Source organism: Calonectris borealis, chromosome 2 (assembly GCF_964195595.1).
Source record: "Calonectris borealis chromosome 2, bCalBor7.hap1.2, whole genome shotgun sequence".
Classification (NCBI taxonomy): domain Eukaryota; kingdom Metazoa; phylum Chordata; class Aves; order Procellariiformes; family Procellariidae; genus Calonectris; species Calonectris borealis.
Window position 1 is genome coordinate 122,365,259 of NC_134313.1, and position 17,760 is coordinate 122,383,018.

At 38.0% G+C, this 17,760-nt stretch overlaps 1 protein-coding gene across 3 annotated transcripts in view; it reads left to right on the forward strand.

The window, feature by feature from the left end:
- Positions 1 to 15,313, forward strand: part of LARS2 (leucyl-tRNA synthetase 2, mitochondrial) — an 88,230-nt gene extending 72,917 nt beyond the window's left edge. For all 3 annotated transcript variants that reach the window (XM_075143217.1, XM_075143218.1, XM_075143219.1), the window contains 2 exons: positions 8,497 to 8,624; positions 14,131 to 15,313. In XM_075143217.1, the coding sequence (XP_074999318.1) occupies positions 8,497 to 8,624; positions 14,131 to 14,310 (308 nt within the window). In that variant the 3' untranslated portion in view covers positions 14,311 to 15,313. The remainder of the gene's footprint in view (positions 1 to 8,496; positions 8,625 to 14,130) is intronic.
- Positions 15,314 to 17,760: the final 2,447 nt, after the last annotated feature.

Below are 17,760 nucleotides of genomic sequence, written 5' to 3' on the forward strand. Positions count from 1 at the left end.
ATACATGTGTCACTTATCCCTCAATTCTGCATCTATCTTGTCACCTTCTGTCATAATTCCTAAATAAACTTGAAACTTTTGGTGTTCCCAGATCTGTCTGCTTTTAGCTTCTTTCCCTTTGCAAACAAAGGTGAGTTTCTTAAGACTAGGCAGAGAAAGAGAGAAGGAAGAAAATTCAAGACAGGACTTGCATGAGGAATTTATATGTCAGCTGCTAGCTGCTCCTGTATGTGGATGGCAGTATTAAAAGCTAAACCTGAGGATAGAAACAGCTCTTTTTCAAACAACTCTTTCAGAGTCTTTGGATTACAAATACTTTCTTTCAGGAATTCAGGCAGAGAGGACCATGTCAGAGGGCTGTATCCTAAAAAGACTAAAAGAGTGTTCAATAAAAATCCTACTCTTCTAAAATTCTGCAGAAGCTAAGTGATGTTATGCTGCAAATTAACCTCTCATGGAGAGTGGGAATGGTAGACAGGAAATCTTTTTTAAGATCTATCACTTTTGTAAACTTTGAAGTCTGCATCCCAAGTGGGCTAAGTTGCATGGTGCTCCTGCAGTTAAAGCTTGTGAAATAAGGGATGTGCATGCCGGAGTTCAGCAGTTGCTTTTAAGGTTTATTGGGTCAAGTCCCAAGACGTGTGTGGGAAGATAGGAATATATTCTGCATTAAGACTGGCCACAGATTGCTGTGTGGTTTTGGACCTAGTGTTAGCTTTTGGATGCTGTTTTAACAGTTTTATATTCAACAGTCATCCTAAAACTTGTGCATTAAAGTGTTTACAGAGCAGAGCTACTAAATTGCTTCTATTTCAGAGCTGTGCATGGCACTGTAATAATGTTACCTGCCAAAGAAAGGCTGCTTTTGTTCAAAGCAATAACAGGGGCAGAGACTCTGGAAACAGCAAGATATATTGGGGAGAGTGGGGTTTTTTCTGTGTTTTCATTTCCAATGTTTTCAAGATGTCTTAATAAAAACTTAATTGTTTAGAATACAGTGGCATCAGACATGATCCATTTGGAGAAAACTACTTCTGGTCAATATTCTCTTACAATATGAAGTACCATCTAATTAAAATTATACTTAAATGGAAGTAATGGTCACGATTTTGTTTTCCGCATTGGTTGAGATGGAGACAGAAGAAGTCCGGACTAATTACTTACACATACAGTGCCTTGTGAACTTGAAATTCAAATAAATGTCAGGGAATACAGAAATATCAAATATGTTTGATAAAATGACAACACTAGGATGATGTCTTAATTAACGTAACTTGTCAAATGTAAAGCTTAATCCTGTAACGTTTTGAATGTTAGAGAAAGAAGTCTTTTCTTACTACTGAAATCACTGGAGAATGAGAACGATAAACATTTTCTGGATTTCTCGGTGATGTAAGAATGAAAAGGAAGCAGAATAAAAATTGGGAGTGTATTGTCCTCGGCTCCTGTCTGCATTTAAAGATAAAATTTTGCTTGTGTGGTCCAAAGACTGTGCATTGTAATTCAGTGCGACTAGTGCACAAAAACATTTTGTGGTGGTTATTGCCTGAAGAATTTTGTGACCAAACATGAAAATCACAATCTTTTTTGGCATGGTCATCATTACATTACATCAAAGTTATTAAACAATTTTATCAGAAGAACGTATGTACATTTAACTACTGCATTGTGGTAAGAAGACTATATTATTTTGAAATAGCCAACATCTAGCAAGTCTGCTCTGGGATTGGGATTTCTGGTGAAAAATGTCCAACTATATTCTAGAGACAGATTCACCAAGTTCATGTTCTGAATTGCACTCTAGTTCCACCAAGTCTTGTTGCTCTTCTGGTGTAACCAATTTCTTAAACTTTATTATGTATAGGTGATTATGCTTTCTTATTTTAAATAATTTCGGTATAAAAATTAAGCTTTCTAAATACTCTGTTTAGTTTTCTTTGTGCTTTAGTTCTCCATACACACTCAGAGTAAGTCTCTCTTTTGTACCTTGGCTTTGCATTTAAATGTAGGGATGGTGCTGCTTCCTCTCTCGTACACTAGTCAGGAAGAGGACTTTGTATATTATTAGCTCTATAAATAGCACTTATAGCAGTGGACCCCCACACTTTGATGGAAGCCTCTGTCTGCTATTGAAATGCCAATAATAAACAACACATAAGCAGCGTATTTATAATTAAATACTGACATTTCATTCTAAAATAACTTGTATGCAGCCTTTACATTTTGTTTGGTTTAGTGATTAAAACAAGGAGCATTTTTCTTTCTACAGGGGAAAATGAAACTGAAAAATTTGGAAGCCCTATAGTTAATATCAAACAGATAACTTTACAGTTGAGTAGGAAGGCGGATAGGAACAGTAACTTGTTGTGTTAACTCTGAACCACATTACACTTCCTTGTGTATTTAAGCTTTTTTTGAAGAAAATTATTTGCTTTCTTGTTAGTGTTTTTCATTAGAAAATTTACCACATAGTCAGATATGCCTAATATTAATTTTACTACAGCCTTAAAAGAGAGAGAAGAAAAGAGCATTCTCATTAATTTTCACTGTTTACATTGTGCTTCACAGGATGAATAATACTTTTACTGTTGCATTGTAATCCCTCCTTTTATGCTTTGCTGACCACTGATTATGATCAAGAAACATTTAAGAAGAAATTACAATAGAATTTAAAACTAAATGTGAAATAATGACAACCTACAATAAAACCCTGACTTAATGTATCGTATTATATTAAGTTAATTCTGCCAAAGATTTAAAGGCAGTTAAGCCACAGAACTATAGAACTTTCTGGTTAAGCACCTGGAATGAGGCTTTGTAGAGGTAATAAAATAACTTTTGACAACTGGAAGCCCTTCTGCAGGTGCAGATAGTATTTTTTCTGTTTAAATGACAGGTGTGCTGAAAATTGAAAAAATCAGCCAACCTTTTTTCCTTTTCTAGTTTTGGAATAAAAAGCTAGGCAAAAGAGGCTAGCATCTATAAATAGTAAAATCTTGTAGGATCTGATGTCCAAAAATATCTGATACTGTTAGTTTTATTCAGTAACTACATAAAATATTCTCCTTTGCTCGAAAAAATAACGTTTAACTGCAAAACATTATATGATAAACTTTAAGTATCTAACAAATTTTCTTAAATACTTGCATTCTGAATGCATTTATATTTAAATAGCAAAAAATGCTTTTTTGCATTTTAATTGTTTTCCATTTCAATCTAAAAGCTATTTGACACAGATCACAGTGAAATGTAAAGAAAAAAAAATTTCAAAACAGTGTTTTCTAATACAGTAGCTTGTAAAAATTAAAACTTGGCTAAGTGTATATATATGTATATAGGTATCCTCTTGATTAGCAAAAGGTTCTTTACAGCTGGATTTAACTGCAAATCAGTCCATCTTAATGATTGCCAACTAATGAAAATATTAGGAAAATTACAAAGATAATTTTAGAGTGTTAAAGATGCTTTGCTTGACATTTTAAGTAATGACAAGCATCAGTGGTATAAGTAATTTTGGTTGTAATAATGCTATCCTGCTCTGTAGGAGTTGCATCAGAGTTCATTTGAAATTCTAGCTTTTTAGTCCACTGTGTTCTCTTTGTTAGTTTGTTGATAAACTTTGCAAACTCAGAACTTCAGTTTGATATCCCAAGGATGCTTCTGATGTAACGTTCGACTTTTAAGTACAATTAAAGTAAAATTAGGTAGATTCAACATATAGCAATTTTTGTTCTTCCGCAGCTGAAGGCTTATTCTCCCATGGGGTTTAGTTTATATGTGACCACCTTGTTTTCATGCATCAGGCAGGAATGAAGGGTTTGGTCCCTTTGTGAGCTGGATGAAGAGCATACTTCAGTATTGGCAGTAAATATTTCCAGTTTGAGTGAAGGGAAAAGCTGCTTGAATGCTGTTTGATAAGTGCCTCACCTTTCAGCAGCTGAACAATAGTAACCCAGCGCTTTGATATTTTGTGTGTGAAGTAGTTCTTTCTCCTGCTTAGCGAAGGAACAGTTTTCAGTATTTTGGTGTGTCAACCTAATGGTCTTAATTGTGCAGTGAATACACTGGTTTATCGCTTAATAACATAAAAAGCGACTGTAGCCCCTCAGTGTGGGAAGAGTTCATCCGGCTGATATCTTGGCAGTTCATGAACACTAACAGGATGAGGAAATCTGTTTCCTTCCTGAAACCTTGTATCTGAGGAATATACAGACACCATTTGAGACTTTTTTTTTTTTAGTTTGTTTGTAGTAGTACAGTATTTTGCTGTCCAGACAAGGATATGAAACTGCTTATTGTGAGTTGTTAAATTTTTATTAGAGAGGGCACATGAAAGATATACACTGATGATAAACACATCTTAAGATGTATTGAAATGAAACATAATTATTGGAATTTGTAATGTGCAATTGTCTTAGCAACATTTTAACTGTCATTGCAATGACAAAAGCTCTATTGCAAAAATTTCTTCTTCTGAATTCAGTCCTCGCTCAAGAAGGCTTCTGTAATGAAGAGAGCTGAGTAGAAGCTAATTGATATTGCAGATTTTAATTGAAAATCTGAATGCAGAAATCCCCCTTCACAAATCCAAGAAGAAGAAACACGATTTGGAATAAAAAAATTTTTTTTTTCATCCAAGAGTAATAACCCAAAGTGAAGGATAGTAAGTCCGTACAAATGGAGAAAGGCAGATCGTTTTCAGAAGGTTAAAATGATTCACATGGAGTTTGCTGAATTGGAAACACATTCTAGAGTTAGCTTTTAGTAACCCAGGTTTTTCACAAGCCTCCTTGGTTCTCCACATCTGTCACTAGGGAATGTATAAAATGAATCCCCTAGCACTGTACTGAGTAAATGTAAATTTTCCTGACTTCACCCGGTTGTGTACTACTATACCAGCAGTACAATACTGTTTTTCTCAGAGCTGTCTGGAACTGCTGTTATCGTATCGCTATCATGTCTTAGAGATTGCAGACCATTTCATACATGACTGACAGACATATTCCTCCTGGGCTGCAGAAAGGTATTTTGGATACACAACTTGCCTGAATCTGTCAAATAGGAAGATTCATTAAATAGTAAAAAAGCATATCAAGAACAAAGTAACATGGTAACAATCTTGTCCTTGGAAGGGGCTGCAGAGGCGAGTAAGATACTGACCCAGAATGCATCTCCACTTACCCTTACACACTCCTGCTCTGAGCTTTTTGAAAACTTTATCTGCTTGTCTGCTAGTGTGGTGGATTTTTACTTAACACAGATTTCTATTGTTTTGAGTTAGCTAAACCCAAAAGTTAGCAGCATTTGGATAATGCGCCCTCATAGTCACTTCATACTGCCCCCTCTGATCTCCTTGTATCACCGCTTAGAAAATCCCTAGTCCTAAACTCTGATACTGGCATTGCCTCAGATGCCTTCATTAACTTCCTTTTATCACCCATTAAGACTTCCGTCCTCCTTGCCTTTTCTGCTTTGCCAACCTCTCTATGCCGGCCCTTGTCCCATGCTAGCTCTTACTCAGTTTACTCCCTAATCACATCTTTTTCTCTTGCCTACATAATTTTGTGTCAAACCAACTGCACTATTGCTGGAATTTTACAGATAATTTTTTCTAGTCCCTTTTTTCTGCAAGACTGGAATTACCTTGCTGTCCTAACTTACCATGCTGATATATGATTGCTTCCACATCTTCCTTCTTAAATCTCTTTAAAATGAGAATCTGCTCTTCCCTGCAAAATAGCACCTTAGGGGAAGTATTATGCTTGTGAAATATTCATGTAATGCTAATAAAACATTGCCATGAGCTGAAACATTGTTAGACTTGGGCTGTCCCCTCCTTCTCTCAACTCACTCATTTACAGTAATATAATATGTGTTTAACTTGGTGTTTTAACTTGAGCTTCAATGCTGTGAGTTACTCGTTAGGGAAAACTTGTTTTAGTATTAGCTTGCTAGTCAGTAAAAGTCCATTGAAGCAGATCCAATTGCAGGATCAGGGCTTCAGATTGAGCACATGTTGTCCTTGATCTGTCCTGTATGGATGTAGAGATGTGTACGTGTAAGTAAATGGCTTACAGTAAGTAAAAATGTACTCAGGTGGCTTTCTGTCCTACGTCTGCAAGAGAATCTATAGCCATAAAAGCAAAATATGTCAAAAAATGTAAAGCAAAATGCACGGTGCTTCATAATGTGCACTTCACTAGGCGCTTTCCAGTACAATAAGACAGTAAAACAGGTTTTTAGTGTTTTCACAATAAAAGCCTGTGAAATGGTTGGTTCTTAACTTCTCAAACAGCGCTTTTGCATAACATCTCAGAATCAAGTGGGAGGGCTGAAGGATGGTTCTGCCTAGCTCCTGACAAGTGGACCATCGCCATTCTGGATCATAGCGATGAAGTTCCTGGTTTTGTGTGTGTTGCATTCTGAAAATGCAAACCAAATTATTGTGTTCTTCAGCTCACAAAATGTGAATTAAGGCAGGAAGCCAAACAGGCAACATAACTAAAACCTTCATTTTGGTTTCCTGTCAAACTCTGTTTTCTGAAACTAGTTCTGTTGACTTTTGCACTTTTTTTTAATATGGATGAGCTCATAACTCATTTTGTAGCAAGAAAACGAACGAAAAGATAGACATTGTGCTTAGTCACACTTTATCTGTTTCAGAAGACATTTTAATTTTTTTAATTAGTAGGTCTATTACGACTGACAGCCTCCACGGGGATTAAAAGTGGCCCTGGTTTTGCTTTCATAGATAGAAGCTCTTGACTTCTATCAGAAAGTGGTTTTTAAATAGTTTGAAGAATCCACTTCAACAGGAAAATAAGGAGTGGCCAGTATGCATGCTTCTGCCACAAGGCATGTGATCAGTTGGAAAGAAATGAGCTCATCTGGATGTTCAAAAGCCAAAAAGAGAAGAATCTAGCAGCTGTTGTCTTTAAAGTCAACGTGATAATGAATCACCAATGCAAAGATTTTTTTTCTGCTTGAGTTCCTATCTTTTGCTTTTCAGTTTCTGAGCTGCTGTCACAAGAGAAAAAAAATACACAAATCCAGATCCATTAAAGTGTTTTAATCAATTATTTACCTAATAAGATTGTGGCTTAGTTGCTATTCTTAGGAAATGTGCACGTTCTTGCTTGCCATTAGAAATAGCTCCCACTGGTCCACCCCGCTGCCCCTTTCTGAATCATTCAGCAAATAGCAAGGCTGTGTGTCATTTTACCAAAGGGCTTTGTCTGAAAAAGTGCTGACAAAAATCTGGCATATTTTCCTGGAGGAAGTTGCATTCCCTTTATGTCTCTGTTTGCTATTATTCACTGTATTAGTCTAAACAATCCAGCTAGGTAAATTGATGTATGTATTATGCATGGGCTGGTTTTGCTCCTATGTCTGCCATTGTGCTGCGTTTTGAACAGCTTCAGGTACCTCAGTCTCAACAGTGAAGCTTGTGTTGATGGGTTTTATTTATGCTTTTGCTGGAGTTTGCCTAAACCAGATGAGATTTGAAATACATTTTGCAGCTTTGAATGAAGCATGTGCTTAAAAAAAGTTTTAGTCTGTATGCTTATTCATACACAGAGAATGTTTTCATTTAAAAATCCCCTGGCTTTGTGAGAATCACAAGAGCAATCATCATCAATATTGATCATATTTGACAGCCTCTTGTTAAGTGAAATCTTTTTATTTTGTCCTACAGCTGGAGTAAACAGCAACATAAATCTGATTCAGAAGCTTTTATTCAGTTAAAGAATGCAGCTTCAGAATGAATTGCATCCTCTTCTCCTATTACTTAAACAAATCAGGAATGAATTGTCGTGGGGAGAGCAAAGCCTATTTAATAAAAGGAGATCACTTATAGCCATTTTAGGAGTTTTTAAAAATAAAATCAAAGGATAAAGCATTTCAGAATGTACGTGTCATAAGAGCAAGCTGTGCAAAATACTCTTACATGGCACCTTTAATTTGTGAAAAAACAGATACTTCACAAAATACAAGAAAATCTTGCAAGTAGCTTGACTTGCAAATTTAGAAACTACCCAGCATATTACAGATGGTAAAACAATACGCCAAAATTGTGTATCATTTTGATTGAGTTGTTAGTAAAATTTTAATCAAATTGCTGGTGTTATTGAAAAAACTGCAGTATTATGATTGACTTCTAGAAGTAGAGGTCAGCTTGTGTTGCAGTATTACAATGTAAAATAATAAACAGTGGTCTTCTGTGCTTTCGGCAAAGTTTTGAAGTGCTAATCCAAATCTAAAATGTGCTCACAACGTTCATGTTAGCATCCCTACACATGGTATAAAACAAGCGCTTCAAAGGTGTATATCTTTCTGTTTATAATGTGCTGTATGCTAATCTAAACAATGTTATTTCCTCCTAAGGGACTTACTTTTCAAGTCAACTTCTTTCTGATCTTATTTATCAAACAAATTCCAAAGATCGAATGTTCTGGTTACAGTACAGCTAAATGTTTGACTGGTTTCATTTTCCAGGTCTGGCACATATGCAGAATAAACTTTGTACTCATCATCACTGGGATGTTGATGTGCTGCATCAGTCCTGGCCCAAAGTAGACCCAGAGTACCTTCAGCCATCAGATGTTGTGGAGATGTCTGTTCTGGTAAGAGCGTTTTCATTTATTTTCAATGGTGGTCAATTAATGCATTACGAGCTCAGAGGATGACAAAATTTCTGCTCTGGTGGAAGTCAGTTCCCTTCTTAGGTGGCTCAGTGAAAGGTCAGATAGAATAGAAGCTGCAATTACCGTTGTGCTGAGTAATTAAAATGGTTTCCTAAATGAAAAAAATGTAGCAAGTCTGGAAGGGAGACAATCTAAATATAAATCTTTTTTATTAGTACCTGTGGAAATTTGACCAATGAACAGCGGTGGGCAAGGATGGTACAGTCAAAACTGTGATCAAAATACAGGTCCCTCCAGATTTTTTTGCCTGACAGTGCATTTATGATCTTGGCCCTGTACAAAAACGTATAATCAGGTGACATTTCTTGTGGTACCTGTAATGCTATGGTTGCCTAATACAACTTACCATAAGCTGGGTTAAGTTGCTGTGATTTTTGCCAAACGATGTTTCCCGTCTGCCTGGGGCTGAACTTCTGGCACATTTCAGCAGAGCGTATTTGCAGGAATGAGGTTGAGGAAAAACAGGTCTCTCGCCTAATGTTAGAGCTGCATTCCAGTTTTTCTTTGAGCTCCAACACCTTTGTGGTCTAGGGAAAGAGCTGGCAGTTCAGTAGAAGAGTGGATATAAAACTACATTTAGTTAACCTGTAATTTTCCAAAATGTGTATGTGCACATGCACAGTGTAGTTTACTGTCTTTTTTGCTACATCTCCAATTAACTAGTCTGTATTCAGCATCGTTAAGCTTTATCGTTACATGGAGCACAGTAGCAGCAAGTGCCGCTGCAGGCCATAGAGAGACTGTGGGGCTTGGAGCCAGGGGGTGGGATCCACGAGCACTGTCTCAGCTCTCCCATCAACTGGCTCCTGGTCAACTTGCATTCAAGTGCTTCATGCCCAGGCATTATGGTGGTCTGTAATTACGTAGAGCATACTATTAGCTCTGCAGGACTCCTGCCTTTTTCACTGTTCACCTTTAGAATAGAATAACCTTTAATGTACCACGCAGACGTTCTAAACTTAAATGTTTTAACTTAAATTAAATGTTTCAACTTAAACACTTTTTGTGTTTCTGGACATGGAATGAGATAGAGCCTCTAGAAGAAATGTCATTAGGTCATGTAAAACTGCATGCTCTGTGTGTGTGTGTGCGCGCGCGTGCATGTGCACGTGTAAGGGAAAGAGAAGCAATGTATTTTATCTGTATTTTATCTATTTTATTATGTTAGCTCTTTTGCGTAGGAGGAGTAAGTTCAGTTATTTTTGTTCAACTGGGTTTTTTGAGGAGGGAAGAGACTGCTTGGATTTAGGGGAAGTTGTGTTGCTGTAGATTTCCTTAATCAAATTATCTTTGCAAATGATTTCCTATCTTGCCAGATCTCTCAGTCACAGTCCACTTGAACAGAATGAGAAATGCTGCTAAAAAACTAATTTTTCTAATGTTCGACATACATGCTTAGCAGAGGCCACAGTGCATGTCTTTTTGGAGGAAATTTTCAATTGGCATCTTTTCCCAAATCAAGGAGAAGGACTGAAGTGCCAGCTGGGGTTAATAACAGACTTAGCCTAATATTCACTGTGGGTTTATTGCTTTTCTTTTTTTCTTAAGTGCTAAGTATTTATTTGTACCAGTAAAAAGGTCATATATCCACAAAAATCTTCACTTGGGTATAATCACTTTGCTCAAGCTTAAAATAAACCTTCACCTTCAAGCACAGCTAGCAAACATCTTAAATTCCAGTGTTCAGTTTATAAGGAAGTTATGAATGAGAAATTGTGTAATTATAGAAACTTCTTTGCAATTGTAGTTAAAGCAAACATGCTATTAAATATATCTTTAAAATAAAAACTTCAGCAATACAGGGAAAACTCTGAACTCAATGTTTTTAAGACTGTACAACGGAACATAAAAATGCTTAAACATTTCACTGATATTTTTCTGCTGACGTTAAAACTTCCTTCACAAAAAAAGAATAAAAACTAATTTTGCTTTAAACAACCATTATGACAATTACTTTTGTTTCTTTTCCTGGCTGACTTTGTCAAAGCCATAGCCTTGTGTAGAAGTCTTGGAATAAGAGAAAAAGCAAGCCCTGTGTTCTCAGTGGCTTATATTCGTGGAAGAATATGATGTATGTAAACACCTTCCTTAGTTCTGAGAAAGCAAGCGACTGGAAGACCAGAGAGACAAGTTCATTTTTTGAACTGGGAATAATTCTTAAAAATAGTGCCTGGGGAGTATGCCTCGCTTTCTACTGTAAGAGTAAGGCAAAAGGGAAATACGGAGGAGCAGGGAGAGATCATCGTAAATGTGAATATTTTAAAGTCTTGTGGACACTGTAGGTTTTTGTATGGCTGTAAAAATAAATTGCCCTCATTAAACCAAGAAACACTCAACATATGGAGGAATTGGTTAGTTGGAAAGAGGCAGTGTCTCTTCACAAGGCTGCGCAGTCACACTGAGTCTTTGGGCCACAACCCTATTCTTCTCAAGACATCAAACCGCCTCAGGCTGCCAGGGATTTGCCTGCTGAGACATTATGGTTTTATTTCTCTTGACACAAAATACTTCATTATTTCCTGTCTGTGCTGGAGTTAACGTCTTTCCATATTTAACCCAAAGCAGCAAAAGCAACCAACTCACTGCATCCTTGGCTGATACAGTACAGATTGCCTACAAGACAGACATTTAAATTCACTGGATAAGCATGGTATCTGTTATTCTAAATGTTATTACAAAGTTGAGAATTTTTAATCATACCATATATTGTTAATGCTGTGAAAAATATGACCTGAACGTAGTGTGCATTTCGTCCTATGAACACACTTCTGACTAGCATTCCTCACATTTTCTAGGTGATGCAGAACTTTGGCAGCTGTGGTCTTGTAACTGATGTTTTTATAAAATAAAAAAAAAGTTGGTGGCATTTTTCTTGCTTTGGCGTATGAGGAAGGCCTAAAAGTGCACAGATATTTTATTTTCCTTTTTACTTCTCAGAAGGATTATGCATCAATGGTAAAAAAATATTTGAGTTGAACTAAAAATTCCTCTCTGCAGCCTCCAGGTGCTTATTTTTCAGTCTTTTGTGATTTCATTTCATCCTTCATAACCTCTCTACTTCCCTCTAGCTCCCTCTAGATCCAAAATAGTCTAAAATGTCAAATGTTAAAAAAAGAAGAAGAAAAGAAAAAGCAACAGCTTCCTTCCTCAGGGGAAGAAAGGACCCAAGCCTCATTTATTTCTCCTCTTGCAGTTTGCCATGGTTTTTCAGATGGCTGCTAGCACCCAGGTTTCTTGTGCTGGCACTTTTACCTGGAGCTGCCGAGGGTTTTGCTGGTCTAGTGAGATAAGGAGAGAGAGATGGAGGCATAGCAGAAGATACTTGTCCTGCTGAGAATCTAACTCCTGACTAAAAGAACATGTGAATAGGATGCTTGTCGCGCACAGTGTGTGATTAAATCTGTAGATGCTTAAGAATGGCATTAATACGTTTGACTTTGCATTACGATACCTACGATACAATGAAAGCCAGGCTGCAAACGCGCTGAAATCATAACCAATCTGCCGTTTGATAGGATTTTTGGACTCAGCTTGCAGCATGGGGTGGGAAGATCAGGAGAGGTGCTGTGGGAAGGTACACAGTGTCAGGTCGCCTAGGCTTCTCGACCTTTCTAGGAAAACACAACCGCTAGCAGTCATTTATTTACTAAGTTGATTTAGACCACTTGGCTTTTCTGTTGAGAACAGCACCAAATAGGCTAGTTGTGGCAAGTTTCCCCCTGCCAACATCCATCCACTGGGACATATTAATTTGCATCATGGAGGATAGTGAATGACATTTTAACTAAGCAGGCATAGTTTTGAACTGCAGGCTGTGTATCCTAGCAGCGAGCTCACAAGCTTGCTTTATATTCTCACTAAAACTGTATCCGTTTGGATTTTACCATTTTCTTTTTCCTGTGGAAAAAGGGCGCTCTCTGGGACTTCTCTGAAGTGCCCTGTCAAGAAGAACTACTTGTATTTATTTTTCACAAAAGCTTTAAAAATGAACTTTTCCGTGTTTTTCAAGGGATTTACTTTGCACGAGGTGCTAAAGGCAAAGTTTAACACAGCTGGCCTTTTATGATACCACGTTATGGATGCATGTAGGAATAGTTAAAAGCCTATCTACATTATCACTGCAAATTGTTGTCAAGTCTAGTCAAAAAACAGAAGTGACTCATCCCAACTGTATTTGAAACTTCATCTTGTTCCTTAAAAATCTTTCCCAACTTCCTCTCTCTGAGAATTGCACAGATTATTTTGTCTTCAATAAAATACAAACTAAGTAAATGAAGTAGGTCTCTCTCATCCGTGGTATGTTGCATACATGTATCCTGGATAAAATCCAGGTGAAAACCAAGCCGTGTGCATTTTTATGTCCAAGCTGTATGAAGCAACACATGTTCCTTTTAGATGATGGAAAACTCGTTACAATTATGTTTAAAGGTCAAAGATCTGCAGTACCTGCAGCAGATTTTTATGCAAGTAATTTGATTGAACTGGATTAAAACATTCAAATTATTTAATTTGCTAAAATGTGGGATTGATATTCTTTTAATTAATCCACTGAAAGTACTCCATATAAATCTGAAAGCTTTTGTAATAATGAATTTTATGCCAATTCCAGAAAGGTACTTAGTAAGGCTCTGTAGTCTCTGTCCGTTATCTACTCTTACTGGATGACAGAAAAGATTTATAAGACCATTTTATAAATTAAGGGGATTCCCACTGAAGGCCTTACTCAATTTTACTTAAATGATTCTGTCTTGCTGATGCAAAACCAGTGTGGAAGCTGCTCTGAAAACCAGCCACACACAGGAAAGCGTTACCTTGTGAGTGGTTGTCGTCTTTGTGGTTGGTGTTGGCTTAATGAGTCATGCGTTTAGTACGAATGCAACATATAATGAGTTAAAGCCTATTTTTCTAAAAATGAGTGATGATGAATCTTTCAGATATCTTTTCAGCCACAAATATTTTTATTTTAATAAATCTTGCCTTTGAATCTCTGTGAGGAATTGCTTAGCTGTAACGAATTCAAATTGCAGCCTAGAAGTATGTACAAACCAAGACTCCCACCTGACAAACCATTATGTTCACTCTCATTATTCAGCTTGTGTAACTATTACGTTTTTAAACTTAAAAGATCGCCGCATTGCATAGTCACATGCTGCTTGCTGTCTTCAAAACTAAGACTTCCTATGGCCACTTCTTCAATTTTCCTTGAGTATTGTGAGTCAGAGTTTCATTCTCTTCTTTTATGGTAGAGGGACAGGAGGTATGGAGAATTTTATCTTCTACTTAGAAAGTTTGGTGTTGGAGAAAAGAGAGTTTGATCCAGGTTTTTCCCCCACACATAATGAGATGGACTGGATTCAGGAAATGAATTTGTGTAAATCAGTCTAGTAACTTCTGGTTTTCTTGTTTTCATGTCTCTCTTTTTCAGATCAATAACAAAGCCTGTGGCAAGGTTTTTGTGCCTCAGCAAGCAGCCCGCAATTTTGAAGAAGTCCATGAACTTGTTCTTCAAAGTGAACTTGGAGTCAAGCATCTCCAGGGACGAACCATTAAAAAGGCCTTTCTGTCTCCCAGAACTGCCCTGATCAACTTCTTAGTGCAAGAATAGCACAGGCTCTGCTGGGCAAAAGGGAACTGGAATCTTTCGAGATGAAGCCAATTCAAAAATACTAGTTATTGTTATTTAAATTTCATGTAGCAGTGGGGAAGAAATGTTATTAAAATCAGGTTGCTGCTAAATCTTCATTTCAGCATGGAGAAATGCGCGGAATTAAAAGTTTCTTATCGGGTCACGGTGAGATGCTTTTTGTCTGTATTCTCTGGGATAATGAGAAGGAAGCACAGAAGAACGAAATGATTGTAACAGAATGTAAATGATATAAAGCGCAGGGGCTTTAGTGTCAGCCTCGGGAATATATCCTGTTGGAAAGTTGGCTTGGCTAAATGGAGAGGCATAAATATGATTCCAGGACTAAACAACTGCCCTGAGCATGTGCTACACCAAATGTTAGGTGTGCCACAGTCAGTCTTTGCTGCATATATCTCATGTTTGAGATACCTACCATTAACTAACATTTTAAGTTGTAAGAAAATGTTACTACAGAGCATTAATTTAAAAAAGGATTTGTTTAGCACTGGCCAATGGCCTTGGGCACAGCAGGTAGCCAGAATTGGGGTGGTTTGATACATTTCACATTGATACGTTTCAGAGCCAAACCAAGAAAAAGGTCAGATTATTTAGCCAAGCCCTGCCTCAGCCAGGATCCTCCTTCCTCGCTGGCTTATTTCTGTTGGCTCATATGTGAGAGATTCAACTTCAGCAAAGTGCCGGCCATTGTTTCTGCACAGAGCAGAATGGAAGTTACTTCTTACGCACGAGCCATCTCAGAGACTTTCGGGGGGATTCAAGAAAGGGATGAGTCGGCTGCTAGAAATGCAGCAGTGGTGAAGGCAGACAGCATGCATTTGCCTCTACTCCTAGTTCTTGTAGTGCCTAGATCGTAAAGTTTGAATCAAAATTCTTTCTTTTTTTTTTCTGAGGGCTTCATTAAGTGGAAATAGCCATCATGTTTCTAAAAATCAATCAGACTTTCATAAAACACAAAGCCATTCTCATGCCTCATTTCAGTCATTTTATTTGTACGCTCCATTGCTGTTATATCCACATGGAAATGTTTATTGTATTTAGCAAATGCTTGAAAAAGGGTTTCCAAAGAGACAATTACAGGGTTCATTGTGTAAGAATGTCTTTTCTTTAACAGCCATTAAACTAAGTAGTCCAATAAGCCAGCCATTTATGAGCCATTCTGACAGTTAAGAAGTCGGCAATAAGGACCAGCTAGGCAAATACGGGGGTCTGTATTAACCCTCCAGCCCAGCAGTCATCCAGACTGTGTGTAGGATTACAAGGAAACCAGCAAAAATCTCCCACGTAACAGTAAATAAGTCCAATAGATCCTAAGCCACTAGGATCAAGATAGATCACATTGCAGTGTGAGTACTAGCTAAGCAATACCAATACCCATTTAGGTTTTGTGCATTTTTGGTACCGAAGATTTAGCTGCATAACAGAGATGCCAGGCTCAGCGAGCAGATTCAGCTCTACACATCCCTACTTCTGCAATAAAACTCTTCTGATTTCTGCTTCCTCTTGGACCACACTCGTGCAGATTTTCTCTCCAGCAGTCCTTTGACACAAGAATGACTAAGAAATGGAATATTTATAATGAAGATATGGTCTTTGCAGTTTTAAAACTCAAAAAATCTCAGCCACAAAGGAATGCATTCAGACATTCAAACACAGGCCTTTAGTTGGAGTTAAAATAATTTGAATTCCAGTGTCTGCCTGACATATATGTTGTTATAAATTCATAAAACTCCTGTTCAGAAGCCCCTAAAAGGACTGTGAAAGAGATCCTTTAAAGTAAAATCTGTAGCACAGCACAGCCCTGCTTTTTTTTCTGTATAGAAGTTTAACACACCCTGTGGAACCATTTTAACAGAGTTTTTCTTTGGGGGGAAGGTGACATGTTTGGTGTAAATAAAAACTTTTAAAATTTACAAGGATGAAGAAAGATGTTGTAAGCCCAGCAGCCCTCCGGTGCCTTTAAACAAAAGCTGCAGTCACTCCAGGGCTGAGCAGCAGCCCACGGCGTTTATTGCTGTTAGCACTGGCGGGTATTTGCTCCTGCCAGAGGAAATGAATTGTAGATGTCACTTGGCGAGTCAGGCAAAAATCAAAATAAGGAATGGACTTCTACACGCTAAAAAAGGAAAGGTAGTGGACAGCAATTGCACAAGAAGTGTACGGTCAGAAGTCACGCCAGCGTGTTTACAGTAAGTTGAAATTCAGTGTGGTCTAGAGGATACAAAAAAGGCGGTGAAAAAGTGAGTGAGAGAGATGATGCGGTAAGTCTGACAGAGCCCAGTCCCCTGGTACGTGTACGGCAGAGGTGCCAGATGTGGAGCTGTGCCGTTGTCCTGACAGCTGCTGGCATTTCTCATAAGGTTGACCTGCTCTGAAGCACGATTGCCGTTTGTCTTACGATAATTGTGACTCACAGGTTTGGTCTGTGCCTAGATGGAAACTGACACTGATGCACAGGCTGTAGCCTGTTACCAAGCCTTTTGAAAATAACTTATCGCAGATGCCTCTCATTTATTTAACAGTCGTTACTTGTGTCACAGTACGGATGCATCTTTATGCTGAAGGTGGTATAAAGCGTTGTCAGAGATTGTGTGGCCTTGAAGAGTTCAGTGGCTAAATAGTATGGGAGTTTTAAGTCTGGGCAGGGCTGGTTGAGGAGTGGGAAGGAAAGGCGCTGATGGGCAATCAATCAAATGGCACTGCGTTTGTCACACACATTAAAATGGATATGGTGCCACTGTCCTTATTCCACAAAGTGATGAGCCAAAGAAGGTGTGGGACATTTGCTAAACCCCGTGGGACAGGCCCAGGACAAACTACTCCAAGAAACGGATCCATGACACGGAAGGGGCATTCCCCCCATCCTGTCACTCACGGTGATAGAAGACTGGTCACAGCACCGATCCAGTCTGTATCAAGTTTCTATTTCAAATAATAAAAAATTTTAAAAAGAATTATTGGTACATTTTCTACCCCGTAATCATTCGTGTAACTGAATTTCCAAAATGTCCAGCCTTCAAACACTGATCCTGGAAAAATAAAAGTTGGCAAAGTCCTGAAAAGTCACTAAGTACCTTTCTGATGCTGTTGATTTCACACAGGAAGGATCTCAGAGCTGGGGAGATGGAGGCAGTGTAATGTGCTGGAAGAAAGCACAGTGTAGAAAAATGCGTTATTAGGCGTGGGTGTTTCGTTGCCATCTCTAGTGACTGAGATGACATGGACACACCAATGCTGCTTTGCAGCAAGGCAATAGGGCTTTTTACATCGCATTAAGGAACAATGTTACAGCTCAGGTCACCAGCTAAGGCAGTTCTCTAGGCAGGTTGTCCCACCTATGCTTCAAACAAAAACCTATACAAGGGTGTTGCTGAACAAGCATGTATTTTTCCATGCCCTTCACCAGAATCT